Source organism: Hippopotamus amphibius, chromosome 1 (assembly GCF_030028045.1).
Source record: "Hippopotamus amphibius kiboko isolate mHipAmp2 chromosome 1, mHipAmp2.hap2, whole genome shotgun sequence".
NCBI lineage: Eukaryota > Metazoa > Chordata > Mammalia > Artiodactyla > Hippopotamidae > Hippopotamus > Hippopotamus amphibius.
Window position 1 is genome coordinate 20,192,045 of NC_080186.1, and position 18,373 is coordinate 20,210,417.

The window sequence follows — 18,373 nt, forward strand, 5'->3', positions numbered from 1 at the left end:
TAGTCCTCTGCTCTTCCTCTCATACAACGATTGGGATGAGATCCAAAACCTTTCCAGGATCAGGCATCTGCTCTCAAGACATCTGAGAGCTACCTTTGAAGCCAGAGGCCCCATTTCCTCCAAGCGGGAAAAAGAACCCATCATCTCATCTACTGAGACGTTTCTAATTGGAAAGAGGAAGATAAAGGGAAAAGAGACCCGGGGGCTCTACAACCAAATTCAGACCAGCTCTAACTCAGTTTCTCCCCATCTGGAATTGCAGCATCAGACTCACTATCGATAAGCCCTGTGCAGACAGAAGCAGCGGAGACGTGCTGGAGACACTTACCTGGAGACGCTGACCCTCCATCACATCCCCACAGCCTACGAGGTGGGGTCCCGTGACAGGCGGAAAGCCCACAGACTGGTTGACCCCCATTTCATCACCAGTGGAACTGAACAACGTCTTAGGCCTTGGCTGAACTTGACGGCTGGAGGGTGGAACACAGAACAGCCTCTTGCTGGTTCCCTCTCAGCTTCCTGTTGCTTATCCGTGTCATCTGCCACCCATGTCCACCCCTCCTCCCCGCCAGTGACTCAGTCAATCTTCCAGATCATCCTCTTTGCTACACGGCCTTTACTAAGGTTTAGAGGCTGCTCTTCCTGTTATTGGTGGTGGAGAGGTGAGGAGATGGTCATGGAAAGGAAAGAGAGCCTCTATACTCCTCAAAACCCACTAACAAGTGTTTATTCAGCACTGACTATGTGTCCAGCACAGCTGTAACTGCTGCAGAGAATATAACGCAGATCTTGTCCGCATGAGGCTAAGAATAACACTAACTACCAACATCTGTTATTTACTCTGTGTCAGCACTGAACTAAGGTTTCACACACATCGCAGCATCTCATCCTCTCAGCAACCATCTGAGGAGGGTACTATTTAGACCCTGTTTTACAGATGAGGAAACTAAGGCATGAAGAGGTTGAATAACCTTCCCAGGTCACACTGCTTCCAGGTGGCAATCCAGACCTGAGCTCTCAACCCTCATGACCCTGCTCGTGAGGAGACTCAGGGACACACAGACTAAATCACAGACCTAAACTATTAACTATAAAGGCACTTACGATGGCCTTGAAGTGTGAGGAAGATTCGGAGGTGGGGGGAAAGAAGGAAAGCATTTCCAGAAGGGATATAAAAGCAGAAAGGGGCAGAGATAGGGAGAGCACGATGCGGGCAGGAGATCAGACAGGACCCTTCAAGGTGGCAGGTGTGCACACTCTGAGCAGAGAGCATCCCTGCAACTTGGCTGCTTCCTGCACTGGGGCTAATGCCACTGCTCTCCACCCCTCTTCAGTCACGTCATCACCACCACCAGCAGCAGCCTTACTTACTCTGTGCCAGGAACTACGCCAAGTGCCTTACATACACACATTATTTAATTAAAGCATTACAACCATCCTCTGGGATATGCATTGTTATCTCGTCTTACAGATGAGGAAACTGATGCTTAATAATAAAGTTAGGTAATTTACCCAAGAACACACGGCTAGCACAGCCAGAATTTGCTCACGGACTATGTGGCTGTGACAGTGGAGGATGTGATCAATTGTCTTGATATCCACTGTACCCTGCCCTCCTACGCAGAAGCCTTGTGATCTGGGTGGGGCTGATACCTCACTAACCTCTACAGTTGGGCCAAATCAGCCCTTGGTATCCCCATTAGTATTTGGATGAAGAGTGGGCTCATGACATAAGTTGGTCCAAACAGAGTAAAACCCGGGACTTTGGTTTGATGGTTGAGGAAGGAAAAGTCCTTTCCTGTTTTAAACTAGAGTGGCGTGGGGATATGAAGCCTTGAACTGTTGCAGTCACTCTGCTACCTTGTGGATGAAGCTACTCATGGAGGATGGCAGAGCTGAGAGAATCACAGAGAAATGGAGTCATATTTGTGAAGACTTTAAGAATCTCTGGATTAGATGGTACCTGAAACCTGACCCAGTCCTAGACCTTCTAGTTACAAGAGCCAACAAATCCCGTTTTTTATTTAAACCAACTGGGTTTAGATTTCTATTGTTTGAACCAAAAGCATCTAAACTGATACAATGAGTCCTGGTTCTGCTTTCTTTAAGATGCTCTGGGATGGATCAGCGTTCAAGTCAAAGCATGCCTGGGCAAGAAGAGAGCTTAGAGATCATTTCTCCCCACAATCAGCCCTGCACTACCACCACCCTCAGCCCAGTACATAAATGTGCTTTACTGATGAAGAAATTAAGGTCCTAAGAGGTTAAGTGAGCTGCTTAAGGTCACCAGAACTATTATTATACATAGATCTCCTCATTGACAACTTCCAGTTGTCTGATCTAACGGAAAACCCCAGACAACCAATAATACTAATGTCATTCTATTTAACTCTGGAAGATAACAAGTGATATTCTTTCTACTACAGGCTTCTTCATTTCGTTTCTCTGAAGCAAATTTAAAAATAAACCCATTTCATTTTAAAAAGAAGCTGAAATCCTGATACAGTCAGTGGACTATTTTGCCAAAAGGAAGTTTTGGGGGTTTTTTTTTCATCTTTATTGGAGTATAATTGCTTTACAATGCTGTGTTAGTTTCTGCATACAACAAAGTGAATCATCTATATGTATACGTATATCCCCTCCCTCTTGATCCTCCCTCCCCACTCCCTATCCCATCCCTCTAGGTCATCACAAAGCACTGAGTTGATCTCCAAAGGGAAGTTGAACCTGTGCTGCTTAGTCTCAGACCCTGACCTTTTCCCCTTGAGGGCAAATGCCCGGGGGACCCACGGCAGGTGGGGAGGGAGCACAGGACATGGTACCCACATGACAGTGAAGCAGCTGCAAGTTCTAACTGCCATAAAAGCGGGTCAGACAAAATACTGTGTGAGTTCTGAGAAGAAAGAGAGCTCCTTTAGCTTGGAAGTGGAGGGCAGAGGAAGACTGACTTTTGAGTAGAAGGAAGTGTGTGAGCAACGGCACAGAGATGAGAAACACACTTGAGAAACCTCGAGTTTGTGGTGCATGCAAAGTGAGAAGAAAGATGTGACCAGATTTGGAGGGTAGCAGTCCCTCAAGTGCTAGGCTAAGGAGTTGGAATCTACCCTGGAAATGAGCTCGTGGACATGAGAGATATTAAGTCTGAAAGACCCAACTTTGAGGCCAGCTCCTTCGCTTCCTAGCTTTCTTACCTTGGGTAAGTTATCTGATCTCTCTAAGCCTGATTCCCCATCTGTACAATAGGAGTGCTCCCCATCCTCATACGGTTGCTATGGAGATATTTAAAGCACTTAGTGTAGTACCTGGCTCTTGTGAAAAGTAGAAACAATAGGATTTGGCAACTAAGTGGATTTGGGGAGTTATGGGAGAGGGAAGAGCCAAAGATGAGTCAGGTTTCAAGACTGGGTGACCAGATAGTGGCTTCTTATAGGAAGAGATGTCAGTCTTAACCCGAACAGAGAACACTATGTAAGATAGGAATCAGGATAAAGGCACTTGAAAAATAGCCAAACAGAAGGGGAACAGAACTCTCTGGTGGTCCTGGAAAGTTTTCTGGGAAGGTCATCAACTAAACTAAATTTGGTAAGAAATAAAAACTAGAGAAGCTAATCGGCCAGAGCGAGGCTAACATGCAAATGAATCTGCATTGCCTGGGCTTGTATTGACTGATGCCCAAGTAGAATGGGGAGGTGGGAAAATCCAACCTGACTTGCAAATTTTGCCTAAGAAACATCCACACAGAGCATCCAGAGTTATTTCTAATAAATACCGTGGAATTCTCCAAGGAAATCAGCCCAGGTGTCTCTACCTTCTTTGGCTCACCTTATCTAAACAGTTCGTGGTGGTACCTGCCTTAAAGCCTCTCTACGCATCCAAACCTGCCTCACCCATCAAAGCCCAGTGAAATCGCTGGTCCTCTGTGAAGCTTTACAAGTCCTTCCAACCTTCCCTGCTTTCAACTCTGAGTACTGTCTGCATCCCTCACCTGATAACCAATCACAGTCTGCCTCAGGACAGCTGTTGAATTAGTACCTATTCTAGAAGTTTTCAATCAGTGACTTGCCTTCAATAAGTGGTCCAAGTAGAATCTAGATCAGAGGTTCCCAAATCTATTATCATAATCATCTGGAAAACTTTTCAAAAATATAGATTTTAGGGCCCCCATTGCCTAGAGGTAAATTAGTTTATCAAACTTCCCAAGCTTTCTGATCCCCAAGGTTCAAGAACCTCTGGTCCAGGTGGTATCCAGGATTTTTCTTTTATTCAGACATGCGTGCATGCAACAAACATTTACTGAGCATATATGGTATTCCAGTCCACCATTTTCATATTAATTAAATGATAATGACTGTGATATCACTTGGTTTAATCCCCATGGCCACCTAGAAGCAAGTTCCTGCCAGTTACTAGGCTTAATGCAGTGTCCTGCATATAACTGGTCTCAAGCAATTTATCCAATGAATGCTATTTAATTTTTTACATACTTAGGCCTTATCTCTTCAGATATACTACAGGGGTAGACTGTGTTTTATATTTCTTTGGAGGCCAAACCACATACCCTCATGCTTTCCCCACATAGTAGGGATGCCATAAATGCTTCCTTTATTTGGTTTTAATTGAAACCCTGTCAATTTCTTAATCTCTGTCTTTTTTATCTAAAAATTAGGCTATACGGTATAGTGGGAAAAGAAAGACTTTGGTAACAGTCTGAATTCCACCTCCACCACTTAATTGGCTGTGTGACCTTGAGCAAGTTCCTTCAATTCTAAGCCTCTGATAATTTCTCCACATGATAGAAATAATAACAATCACTCATGAAGTTGCTGATGAAGATTAAATGAATGTCTGTAAAGCACCTGACATATAGAAGGCACTCTAACCATAACTAACTACATGACCTCTCTCAGCCTAAGTTCCTTAAAAGTAAAATGAGGACACTTCATAAGTGAAATTTAATAAGAAAAGTGATATTGCCTAGGGCCTGGTATATTTTAAGTGCTCATAAAATGTTAGGAATTAATTAACAATGCTGTCTCTCTTCCATCATACCCAACTAAGTTTTTGGTTTTTTGTTTTTGAAGTTTTTGTGGTTTTCTGGATTAAACCCTTTGACAAAATGCTTTCTTTCCTTCCAGCTTTTTTGGGTCTGAGACACCCCTCCCAAAACCAGAGTCTACTAAACAGGCCCAGAAGAGCCCAAAGGGAACGGACAGGGCTTACACTGCAGCTGTCCACCTCCTGCTGGGGCCCCCGTTTCCACTGAGCAGGAACCACCCTTCTGCCAGCTGTGTGGACTTTTCATCACTGGCTATTTCAGGACAGAGTCCAAGATAAGCACTTCTCTGGGACTTCCTTTCAGACAAAGCTCTCTGGAGTCTTAATGCTCATTAGTCTGTGGTCTCTGGGGAAGTGAGGAAATGTCATCCCGTTCTTAGAGAATGGAGACACCAAGCGCTTAAGGGCAGGTTTGAGCAACAAGGGGGCGGAGCTACAAAAGGAGCCAGGATACGAGTATTTCAGAACATTAATAATTACAGTAAAAATAATCTCTCTCGTTTGTGGAGGATTTACAGTTTATAAAGCACTTTCACACATATTAGTTTATTGGCTCCACAACACTGCCTCAAGCTAAGGCTGAGAGAGCAACTGTCATCTCCATTTTGTATTAATACATGAAGAGAGTGAGTCCCAGAGAGGCTGTATGATCTGCCCAGGGTCACACAGCAAGAGCGCTGCAGAGCTGGAATAAAATAAGCTGACTTCCAGTCCCGGGCTCTTCCGTGAATTGGAAAGAATGAATGGTGATCCTTCTTCCACTAACGTGAAAACCAGGAAAGTGAGGCTAAGAGGGAAGCACACAGAAGGCGTGGAGCACAAAGAAGCCCAGGTTTCAGAGAGGTGATGCTGTGGGCTCGGGGTGGGGCTGAGGGCTCGGAACGAGAGAGCTCACGGTGGGACTCCAGGGGCGCTGGGAGGGAAAGTGCAAGACGACAGCTGGAGAATAAAGGGTGCGGAAGGATAATGGAGGTGTCTCAACAGGAAACAGATAAGATCAAAGACTAATGTGGATTAGTCTGAGATTGAGACGAGGAGCGCCAAAACCGGGCTGGAATGTGAGCAAGTCCGCAGACACCTCAGTTCGGAATAGAAGCTTTCTCCAATCAAACTTACCCACTCAAGTTGACCCCTCAGAAGCAGCCCAGATGGTCAACTCAACGGAAACGAGAAACTGCCCAGGAGCCCGTGGCCCTTTGGTAGTTGTAGTTTCCAGACTCGACATTAGCGCCGAAAATCTTTTCCCGCCTCTCTGTCCGGGACTATAACTTCCGAGGTGCACCGTGCAAGATTGCACATTACCACCCCAGGACTACAATTCCCAGAGTTCTACGCGGCCCCTCCTCGTGGTGTGAACCCGCCCAAAGTCCTCCCAAGGTCCGGGATGCGGCGCGATTCCTCCCCCTGGTGGTCGAGGAGCCTCCACCACGATGACAAAGCCCGAGCGGAGGGTTACTGCTTATAGTCCCGGTTAGTAATCCTCCGCCTCACCAGGCCTCAAATAATTCCTGGGCGTGCCTGGAGAGAGCCGGGGTTTCGCTTAATTTTCTGGGAGGTGGGGAGGAGATCTGAGCTTGTTTCGTTGCCCCTCCACCTTCCACTTTGCTTCCTGAGAGAGTATAAGACTCACCATTCAAATAAAGGGCGCATTTCCCACCAACCTCACCTGTTGACACTTGTGATCGTCTATTGTCCTTCTTAAGAAACTCAGGGTCAAGCACTGAGAGGAACCTGAGAGATTCTTCCCCGCCCCTCCGGCCCCAGCTCCTCCACCCATCCTCACTTTGCTGGCCCTGTGCTGGTTTTTAGGGACACACTGGTGAACAAGTTACTGTCTCTAGCCCCCAGAGAATTCACAATCCAGTGGAGGATTCCGGCAAATGAGGAATTACGCAGTGATACGCGCTCTAATAGGGAAAACGCAAGGAGTTATGGGAGCCTTCTTGAAAGGGAGCACCTGCCCAGGCTTGGGAGAAATGGGATGGTGTCTTCAAGGCTTCTTAGAGATCGTATAGAAATGTTAAAATTGAGAACTGAAAGAATAGGACTTAGCCAGGAGTACAGGGAGTATGAAGACTGTGTTACACTCTGGCTGGAGCACAGAGTGTGAGGGATGGAACAGAGAGGCACACCTGAGGAGGCAGACAGGGCCACATCCCCAGGAGTCTTGTAAACGTCCGTAAGAAAACGGGATCATCCAGGCAGCTCAAAAACTTTCAAAGGCTTCCTACTGCCTGCTGAATGAGGTCCCAACTTCTTAGCTTGGCATTCAAGGTCTTCCCCAACCTGCCCCCCACCCACCACCACCACAACTTACTCTGAAGTGCTGCGCTTGTTGTTTTCTGATAGGAACCGCCTTTCTTCGGCCCTGCCCCACCCCCAGCCGCGTTCACCTCCTCACGAATCTCAAGCTGTAGCAGGTTCTCATTGTTACCTGCACACTGTTATTCATGCTCTGCTCTCCACTAGGCACTCTGCCCTGCCTGGTGGCCTGTCTAATCCTGTTCTTCCTGCAAAATTCCTCTGGATCCTCCCTCTCCGTGAAGCTTCCCCGATTCCCCTCTACTCCCAAAGGACCTCTGCCCCCTCTCGGTTGCTGGGATGTTTGTGTGGACCTTTCATTTGGGGCTTACCTCACGCTGCCGGTCCCGTCTCCCAAGTGAGAGGTCTTAACTCTCCAATAAATTGTGAGTTCTTTGAGGGCAGGTGCTGAGTCCTATAGCTGATCGCTCCACCCACCAACTCACATACTTTCAAATCACCGGTGTCCAGTGCTTCAGGCTTCTTTAGACTCCTCTCCTCTTGACACACTGTCACCAGCACCATCCTTCCAGGAACCAAGATAAAGTCATCAGGAGAGAGTGATGGCAGCACTGCAGTGTGGTAATCAGGCCACGGATTTAATTAAAGCTGTGGTTGGTGATGGTGATGGCGGAACATAAAAAGCTTAGTGCAGATCAGAGATGGTTCTCTCTGGCTAATTAATCATTGCTCTGCAGCTGGCTCAGAACACCCATGACTAACCACAGTCCCTGGTCATGAGAGGGACAGCTGGAGTTTGTTTCTCTGTCTCCTACTCCCAAACTAGGCCATACTGGGGACATTTGCTGGCCAACTAAGTTTTAAACTTCCCAGGGACAGGGATGTCACAGCCTCCTTTATCTGTTTTGTCACTGTTAGGTAGATCTACCTTGGGCCCAAACTCCTGTTGCAAAATAAAATATTTGAGTTCAATTGCACTTCATTCCATTCTAGTCTTTGGGGGGATAAACGACCCAAATGCTTTAAGTTTTCAGCAAGTGGTTGATTTTCCAGGCTTTCCTTATAGATCCCATCCTCCAACAATTCAAGGATCTCTTCTGGTTGGCTACCATCCCACTCCAGCCTTTACCTTGTTGCTGAGTAACTTTAAGTTGGCATCTGAGTGAGCAGCTTTGGATTTCCTCTTCTCCCCCCTACATGCTGAAGTTGGTGGACAACACTTTTTAAAATCAAATTATAATATGTATACAATAAAGTGTGTGAAGTGCACTAATACTAACTGTACAGCTCAACCTTTAAAAAAAAATTTGATGTAGCCATCACCTAGTTTGAAATGTAGAACATTTCCAATGCTCCCAAAAGATTGTCTCATGTCTCTTCTTTGTTTTCAGTCCCTCACCCCCCAGAGGGGATGAGGTTTTTTTCCCTATCATCTCATTGGGACCCAATTCGAGTCCAGATGAATCCTCTTTTACCATCCTGTTAACAGGTAGCGGGTATATGCTTAATAAAGATCAAGAACAATAATTGCCCTACTCTATTACTGTTACTGTAATAGCAATAACAAGTGTTGGAAATCAAGCAGTGAATAGAGAGATTAATGCCCTACCCACATGGTGCTTTCATTCTATTGAGGGGAGACAGATAAAAAACAAACATATAACCAAGGTAACTGCATACTGTTAAGTGCTCTAAAGGAAACAGGATGCTTTGATGGAGAATAAAAGGACTGAGCTACTCTCAATAGGATGGTCAGGGAAGGACCCTGAGGGGCTGGTGTCTGAGCTGAGCCCAACCATACCTACCATTTCTTGATTACCAACTGTGTGTCAGACATGTCTTTAGGAACCTTCAAATCCTTTACCTCATTTAGTCCTCCTGAGAAGTATGTCATATTCTTTCTATTTTTCAGACAAGAAAACAGAGGCTTAAAGAGTTAGTAGCAGACAGTGTGGATACCTGCCTCCTAGCGCCTCATCCCTTCTCTGAGCCACCTCACCAGGGTGGTGGTCTCCAGCAGCTGAGAGCCCCTCCACTCAAAGTCTGCTTCCTTGCCAGAGGGCTGCCTTAGGCATCTGCGAACCAGGAAGGGAGAAGGATGTGCTACCCACCCCAAGGCAGCCTTCAGCCATCACAGAAATTGATGACTCCCCGTCCTTAGATAGGGTGATTCTGAGGTGCATGTCACACTGTCTCTTAGAGTTTCCAGGGGGAGCTGAACCCAGTTGCCCACAGCAGCAAGCTGTACATTAATGCTCCCCATATTATTTTCCCCCCTCCCCGCCTCGCTTTATCCATGCCCTAACTTCTGCTCCTTGAAACCATCTCTCAAATAGGCTATGAGCACCTAAGTCTCAGGGTCTGCTATTGGGGGAACTCAAGCCACCCCCTTGCTCCAAGCACAGCAAAGTGCTCGGGGACATACCATTCTCCAACTGTGCCACACCTTGTTACCCTTCATGCCTTTTGCAAGTGCTGTCTCCTCTGTGAAATGTGTGTTGAACCCATTGTAGTCCATCCAATGTCCACATCACTCCATCCCTGCCACCCTCCACCTGATGAACTCCAGCTGCCAGTGTCCAGCACTGGTAAGAATTGTGTTTGTGCCAAGTGCTTGGAAAACCCTATCTCGTTCAGCTGGCACAGAGATTCTGAGACATCAGTAGTACCATTCCTGATTTGCAGGTCAGGAAACATTCACAGAGGCCAAGTTTTATAGTTAATAACTGCCGAAGCCAGGACCAAAATGAAGATTTACCTATTCTACTACCTTAACTCTTGTCTGGAAGGAAAAGATAGGAATCGGGGTCTCTAAAGTTGTTCCAGCATTTCCCCTCTCAGAGAGGAGCCTGACTCTATAGCTGAGGGATGCCCCCAAAGGCAGTCACCAGAGCCTTAGGAGAGAAGAGCGAGGACTATGGAGCTCAGAGGAAGCAGGCCAGGTTGAGAGGGCTTCCTGCAAATGAAGAGGCTAGACATCCTGCCCATCCCCACTTGGCAGGTTAAAACTAGTGAAGGCATTACCCTTTCTACTTTCTGGCTCCTTCCATGGCTTCGGGAGTTTACCTGGCCTTGGCAATGGCCTGCTTCCCAGAATCTCTCATCAAAAATGATTCTTGGAGGCTAAGCCAGTTCAGGGATACCCAGAGACCAAGGGAGGCCTGAATTCCCACTCTTAATCTTCTCTTCCTGGCCCTTGGTCTTGTTATCATCAAGCCCATCAAATGCCTGGTAAAGGCTCACCAGCCTGCAGAACACAAGCTGGCCAGGTGTGTACCAAGTTCTCAAGACAGCTTGGCGAAAATGGGGGTGGGGGTGGGGTGGAACCCTTACCAACAATGCCATGTCAGTTCCTGCTTAAAATCCTCCTAGGACTGCTGTCAGGCTCCACAACAAAAGCTGTAGCCATGGGCTTCCTAGGTGGTGCAGTGGTTGAGAATCTGCCTGCCAATGCAGGGGATGTGGGTTTGATCCTTGCTCCAGGAAGATCCCACATGCTGCGGAGCAACTAAGCCAATGCACCACAACTATTGAGCCCATGTGCTGCAACTACTGAAGCCCACGCGCCTAGAGCCCGTGCTCTGCAACAAGAAAAGCCATGTGCTCTGCAACAAAAGAAGCCACGGCAATGAGGAGCCCACATACCACAACGAAGAGTAGCCCCCACTCACCGCAACTGAAAAGAAAGCCCGTGCACAGCAAAAAAGACCCGACACAGCCAATAACATTAATTAATTAATTATTTTTTTTTAAATGGAAAAAAAAAAAGCTGCAGTCCTTCCAGGAGCCCAGAAGGGCTTCAAGATCTGGACCAACTTCCTTCAACTTGTCAGATTCACTCTTCCTTCTCATACAAAGTGACAAGCTGGTCCCTAGACAGGCATGCACTCAGCCACCTCCATGCATTCGTCTATGCTTTTTCCATTTGTTTGTGCTGTATCTTTCCAGTCTGCTCTCTGTCCAGTTTTTAAAACCCAGCAGAGATGTCACTTTCTCTGGGAAATCCTTCCTGGCTGAATCCCCCTGTGCTTCCCTGATACTCACTGGCATCCCAGTGACATCACACATAACAATGCAGTGAAGTGCCCTGTGTGCCCGTCTCCTCTGAACACGGCCATGGGCTCCTTGAGGGCATGGATGTCATCTTATTCATCTCTGTGGGCCTAGCACAGCACCTGGCACAGTGGGTGTTGGTTAAAAGAATGGATGAGTGAGTAAGAGGCACCCAGAGCAGAGATTGCAAACATGAATGCTTGCTTCAGGGTCCAAGCAAGTCATGTAAATTGGTGTAAGACAGTAGGGAACAGGAGGGACTGTGGCTAACTGGACAGTGAGTGCCTCACCTAAAGGATTCCAATTCGATTAAAGAACACAGGTGGGTGAAATTTGGTCACTGTTCAAAATAACAACAATAATAATAGTTACTGTAAACTTACTCTGCACCAGAAGATAAGGTGTAGTGGTTCAGAGTGTAGGCTCTGGAAATGGGCTGCTGGATTTGAATCTGAGCTCTCCTACCTGTTAGCTGTGAGACTTTGATCATGTCACTTAACCTCTCTGAGCCTCAGTTTCCTCACTCACAAAATGGAAATGATAATACCTCCTCTAGGGTGGTTGCAAGGATTCAGAGTGAATACATGGAAAGTACATAAAATGATGCCTGGCACATGGAAAACACCCATGATTCCTTGGTGATGAGTGCTCAGAGAGGCCTCCCTGAGAAGGTGACATGCAAACTGAGCCCTGCATGTCAATAAGGAGCTGCCCGTGATGTGCTCTGCGAAAATAACATTCCAGGCAGAGGGGACAGCCAGGTGGAAATGGCATTGCTGCGTCTGGAACATGGTGGCCGGGGAGGGGTTGGAGACAAAGTCTTGAGGGCAGACAGGGCCAGAGCATGGAGGGCCTTCTAAGCTGTGGAAAGAAGCCTGGATTTTGTTCTTGTGGGACGGAAGCTACTGGGGGAGTTTATTTCAAAATGTAGGTTTTATTATTATTTAGGTACCATGAGGCCTGCAGATCAGGAGGCAACTGCCATTGAAAAGACTGTTTATTATACTCACAGATCCCCACAGGAGGGGGCACACCATGCCATGGGGGGCCACATGGGGAGGCACCAGGGTCAGTCAGGAGGCAGAGGGAGGGAGGGAAAACACAGTCAAGGGCCTTTATTGTGGTTTTCATGGGAGGAGTGGGTGAGGCACCAAGCAGACTTAGAATTGGCTGGTGTGAATACTTTCAGTGGGCTCTGAGGCATAGGGACTGTCTCCAGTTTTCTGGTACCTGATCCTGGGGTGCATAGGACAGGGGAATAGTGGCCCTGAGTGTGAGAGCCCAGTAGAGGGGATGATGGGTATGGGTTCTGGATTGCTTTATTTGCATTTGAAAGGCAAGCTCAAGGGTGAGCTGTTTACTCTCTGTAGGAATTGGCTACCCTGGGAGGGGCAGTCCCTTCAGGGTCAGCAAGGCCCCGGGGCCAAACATCAAAACACAGAAACTAAAAAGACCCAGAGTTACAGCCAAGGAGGGATAAGGTTTACATTTTAGCAAGTCCTCTGGCTTCTGTGAGGAGACAGTGTTTTAGAGAGACAAGAGGAAAGTGGAGACCAGAGGCCAGTGCAGTGATCCAGGTGTGAAATGATGCCGGCCTGAACTACAGAGGGAGCAGGGAGGTAGGAACCGGCTAGCATCAGGGTCTGTATGAAGGCGGGGCCCCAGGACCTGATGGACATCCAATGAGGACACCTTTGGATTACAAGAGGCAATCTGAAGCCCATCCTGCTCTTATTTCTGGGGTTCGCGCCTGTGTTTCCTTCCCCGGTTATGAACTGTAGTATCTCACTCTTTTGATGTCAATGGCATAGTAAAGGGATTCTAGGAAATATTTCTGGATTAGAGGTTGAAATAAAGTGTCCAACATAGTGCCCAGCACATAGTAGGTACTCACCAAATTGATAGCCTTTTCTTCCATGAGGGAAAGTAGAAAGCCCAGCAGATCTGATGTCAAACAGATTGCGGTTTGGTCCCAGCTCTACCACCCACTAGCTGGCTGGCCCTAGACAAGTGATTTCACCTCTGCATCTCCCTTCCCTAGTCTGGAAGAGGAGATAAGAGCCCCTCACCCTTCTGGTGCTTGTAAGAATTAAATGAGGCCATGTATGTCAAGGACTCCATCAATTACAGCAATAATTATCACGTCTGAGGGACTGTTAGTCTAAGCCAGGATCCCGAGATGGAGCCCAGACTCCGCAAAAATGGGACTGGGGCCCCTTGACTCCTCAGAGCCCGCCCCTGGGCCTGATCCCTGCCCCCAGCTCCCACCCCTCCACTGATCATCTCCTCAAAGAGCCAACAGAACGCTGTGTTTACTCTGCCAAGCGGCATCCCTAGGGAGGGAGGAGAGGACAAATAAATCTTCCTGCCTTGGCTTGGGAAAGCAGGCTGTTAATTACCTAGGGTTCCAAGCAGCCTGCCTGCTAGGTAAACATTTGCCACGCTGGCCCCAGTGATTAACCCCTTGGCACCCAGGGCTGAAGTGGAGGTGTCCAGGTGTGGGCAGCTCTGGGAGGCTCCAGGAACTAGGGGAGATTGGGCCTGGCTTCTGGACCCTTCAGAGAGGGTCTAATTCAGGTGAAATATTCAGGAGGATGGCACAGAATGACTTCAGAACCAGGGTTTGAAATTGACTTTACTTGGCCTGTCCAGATCTGCAGTCCCCCAGCCCCCACTCTGGACCCCTGCCCCAGGAATACAGGCCCCAAAGGAGCAGCCAGGGCTGAAAGCTCAGCCTGTGGTTTCCGGCAGGTGTCCTGTTTGTGAGGGGCTGGAACAGAGATGACTGCTCACTTCAATCTCCTCTGGCTTTCTCTGGATAACAGAAACCCACCCTGCAGGAAGCAGAGGCCCGCCTCGCAGGCGAAGGGAGCCCAGACCCTGGGCCATGTCTAGGTGTGGCTGGTTAGAAGGTAGCCTTGGGCTAACTATAATTATTCACATGTTTGCATACCTGTAGAGTTTGCCAAGCACTTTCCCATACATTATCTCCTTCACGGAGCCCCACAATAAATCTGTGAAGCAGGAATGAGCCCCCTTCATCTGTCACCTCTCTGAACCTCATTAACCTCATCTGTAAAATGGGGTGAACAGCCACCTTGGCAGTTTTGCTGCGAAGCTTAAATGAAATCATGGATCTAAAGAGCTCAACAATGCCTGGCACGTAGTCAGCAAATCAATAAGCCCCTCCCTCGAATTCTTCATTTTACAGAAGAGGAAAAGGAGGCTCGATGAGCTATCATCTCACAGTCTTCTAAATGTTAAAAAAAAAAACAAAAAATTATACAAATGAGTAGTGAGCACCTGTCAAAGTCGTATCTCACTCATTTATGAGGAAACTCTCAGGATGACAAAGCTGGTTCAGAGGATCATTGATAACAGCCAGCAAAGCACAGAGAAGGCTGAGATAAGACTGACAGATCCCCAACTGGCAAATGCCCTACAGCGCGTGACTATAAACGTTGGGGTGATCTCTACTGGTCAGAAGTCATTTGTATCACTATTGGACAAAAATCCTCGGTATCTTATCTGTTTTCTACAAGTTAGCATCTTAGTTCTTAGGCTTATAAAATGTCTGGATCCTAATACATGGGGAGTCACATGACCCTCAGGGGCCTGTTAGACAATGCCCCACTGGGCGGATGAAGTTCAAGCAGTCTCTCCATTGCCTCACTTCCAAGTTCATACTTTTCCTTAACAAAGTCAAGTGTTGACAGGATGGGAAAGGGAAGAATTGACCTGCAACCTACATCAAGATTACTTCTGAGTAAGAATTCCAGATCTTTTTGCTCTGGAAAGCCTAGTCTGCTACCATGTTAGGGTGATGGTGAGAAATTGAAGGCCCAGAAAAAAGGTTGTGACTTGTCCAAGGTCACAAGCTGTGCCTGGGGGAGGAGCAGAGGCCAGACCTGCTTTCTCCAACTCCCCTCCCCCGGTCCCCTGAGCTGCTCCCCTGGCCCTCCCCCAGGTGGGGTCCAGGTGTGAGTTATGCACTGTGGGCAGATGCTCTGCATCCTGGTGGTACCTAGAGGGGCAGACTCACTTTAGCTGGAGCGGGACCGATATTGCAGGGCCCTGTGGGAATTCACCACAGTTTGGGGTTATCTGTGCTCCAGCAAGTGAGAGCTGAGACCCCAGAGTCTCCCACAGCCTCCAGCCCCCACTGTTGTTAATTCTGCAGTGAGACACCCAGATGGCTCAGAGAGGGAGGAAAAAACAGTGGCAGATAAGAAGCAGCAGATGGGTTTCCATGGTGATTGCCTCCTGGAGCTCCAAGTGTCTTCTTTCTTCTGGAACTGAGATGGGGATGCAGCAGGAAGCACACAGGCGCAGGAAGGAAAACCCAAGTCCTGGTCCCAATCCACCCAGATAGACAGCTTGATGCCCCTCGTGCAAGACATCTCACGCTCCCGGGGCCTGAGTGGGGGAGAGAGAACATAACTTGTTAGGTGCCTGAGGGTCAGGCATGGTGTTCTGAATGCCAGACATTCTCTTCCCAGAGAGCCTTTGAGGAAGGAGCTATTACCAGCACTTTACAGATGAAGAAGCCGAAGCACAGAGAGGTAAAGTCACTTACACAGGAACACAAGCTTGCTAAGTGCTCTTTTTTTTTGGTGGGGGGTGGGGTGGGGTTAAAAGAGTTTATTTGGGAAGTGTAGATTATACTAGTTGAGAAACAGAGAAGTCATAAAGGGGGGGACACATCCAGTAGAGAATGTACTATTAAGCCAGCTACCCAAGTAGTTTCCATCGGGAAACTCTGGGAAACAGTGCAAAACACACACCTCAGAATTGTCCTATTTTGGCCTTTGCTCACCATCTCCTGAGAATCATTATTTGAAGCACTTTGTGCCTGCTGTGAGCCCACGCTTGCTAAGTGCTCTTAACCACAGTACTATACAGGGCTCTAGGCCCCATCCTCCTGGGAGATGAGATATAGTCCTTCTGGACATTTCAGGCCCAACCCAGAGGAAGAAGGCCAGAAGGGAGACAGACTCAGGGTGCAAAGAGGGGACACTTCAGATCAAACACAGTGATGCCAGCGCCCATTTTCCACCTGGGCACCTTGGCCTACATGACACCTGGCACCTCAGGCAGGAAGCAACCCCACACGCAGGCAGCCCCCAGGCAGCGTGACGCCACCAAGGCAATGAAACAAACACTGTAGTGCTCAGAGCTCCGGGATGCCGTCCAGAGCACCTCTGTGTCCTCAAATCCACATAAAGGCCTGCTTCAACCCTGCCCTGAAGGAAACACCCTTCTGCCTCCTCCTAGAAGCCTCGATACGCTGAACCAGACCCCAGGCCTTCTCTTCCTCCTCTCCCTCCTCCTCCTCCTCTTCCTCTTCCTCCTATTCACTGCTGTCCTCTCCTTCCTGCCCTGTCCCACTCCCCTCTCCCCAAAGTGTTGGCTTCTGACCCATTGATCAGAGTCCAAGTAGAGGACAGGAACTCCTGCAGGCTTTGAGGAGCCCTGAAGAGCCTGATGGAGGCCTTGGAGCCCTTGGCAGAGTCCAGAGATGTAGTTTTAGGATGAGCCCAGTGCAGTCCTGCCTGTCAGGATGCCCTGCCTTCTCTTCCTCCATCCAAGCCCCAGGGCAACTGTGTGACTCGCTCCTGGACAAGCCTAGGCCCCAGCGGGCCTGAGAGCCCTCCTGTAGAGATGAAAGTAGGAGAGGCCTTGTGTACGGGTGCAAGTGTGGGAGTGGGCACGAGCCAGCCACGGTGTCCAGGGCTGGGGGCGGGAGAGCTGGAACAGGATCAGCGTCCCCCACAAGCCCCTTACCAGCTGGCCTTGGCCTCCTACCCTCCCGACTTTGTCCACCATCCATTCATTCACTCATTCAACAAGCATTTGTTGGCCAGTTATGATACAAATGCTGAGAATGAGAAGGATAAATGGGACACGACTCAGCCTCAGAACTGAAGTCCTGACCTTCCTCCCCTAATTGGCTCCCCACTCAGTTCATCTCAGTTGACAGGTCTCAGCTCCATCCTGCCTGTGGCTCAGGCCAAACCTCACATCTAGTCCATCAGCAAATCTGTCGTTTTGCCCTGGCTCAAAATACATCCAGAATCTAACTACTTCTCACCCCTTTCACCCATGCCACCCTGGCCCAAACCACCATCACGGCTCATCTGCGTGACTCACCAGGCCCAACGGTCTTCCTGCTTCTGTCTCTGCTGCTGTGTCTGCCTCTCACCTGGAGTCCAAGTGGTGTTGTGAAAACAAGGTCAGGTCAGGCCTTGCACACAGACTCCCCACCCACAACCTGTGCCCTGGCAGCTCCCCCGCGGGAAATGACCTTCCCCTAGAAACACCCTCTGCTCACTCCCTCTCCTCAAAGGTCAGCTTTTCTGGGAGGCCTGCCTTAACACATTTAGCATTGCAGGCCCTCCTCTTCTCCAGAGCACTATTGCCAAATATCACATGAGATATTTTACTCATCTGTTTTGTTTGTTGCTGATTTTCTCTCTCAGGAAAGTAAGCTCCACCAGAGTAAGATTTTGTCTGCTTGGTTCACTCCCAGGACCTGGCTGGCCCACAGCAGGGGCTCATTAAGTAGCTGTGGAATGAGTGAAAGAGTGACTTGTGGGTGACCCTTAAAAAAAGCTGTCCCTGCCTCCAGTTCTGCCATTTCCTGTCTGTCCCCACACAGGCAGCCACAGAGGTTTGGCAGGCCCTCTGGGCACAGAGTTCCCCCTTTCCTCATCCTGTAATTGCCTGGTTACTGGTCTCTCTTTCCCTGGGAAGTGAACCTGGGAGGGTGGGGTTATGTCTCTCTTGCTCAGGAGGTGGAATGTTGCAGAGATTAAAGGAATGGGACGGCCTGGGTCCAAATCCAGGCTGAGGTGTGGGAATTGAATCAAGTTACCTAAGCTCCCTGGGCCTCCATTTCCTCATCTGGAAAATGGGGATAATAATAGTATCTCCTTCAGGGACTTCCTAGGTGGTGCAGTGGTTAAGAATCTGCCTGCCAATGTAGGGGACATGGGTTCGATCC

General features: G+C 48.5%; 1 protein-coding gene across 4 annotated transcripts in view; it reads right to left on the reverse strand.

The window, feature by feature from the left end:
• Window positions 1-7,754, reverse strand: part of PAFAH2 (platelet activating factor acetylhydrolase 2) — a 29,522-nt gene extending 21,768 nt beyond the window's left edge. For 2 of the 4 annotated variants that reach the window (XM_057700818.1, XM_057700794.1), the window contains exons 1-2: window positions 6,172-6,314; window positions 329-470 (exon numbers count right to left, since the gene is read on the reverse strand). In XM_057700818.1, the coding sequence (XP_057556801.1) occupies window positions 329-418 (90 nt within the window). In that variant the 5' untranslated portion in view covers window positions 419-470; window positions 6,172-6,314. Of the gene's footprint in view, window positions 1-328; window positions 471-6,171; window positions 6,315-7,372; window positions 7,498-7,688 lie in introns of those variants that run through there. The other 2 variants (XM_057700811.1, XM_057700802.1) reach the window with 2 other exon arrangements.
• Window positions 7,755-18,373: the final 10,619 nt, after the last annotated feature.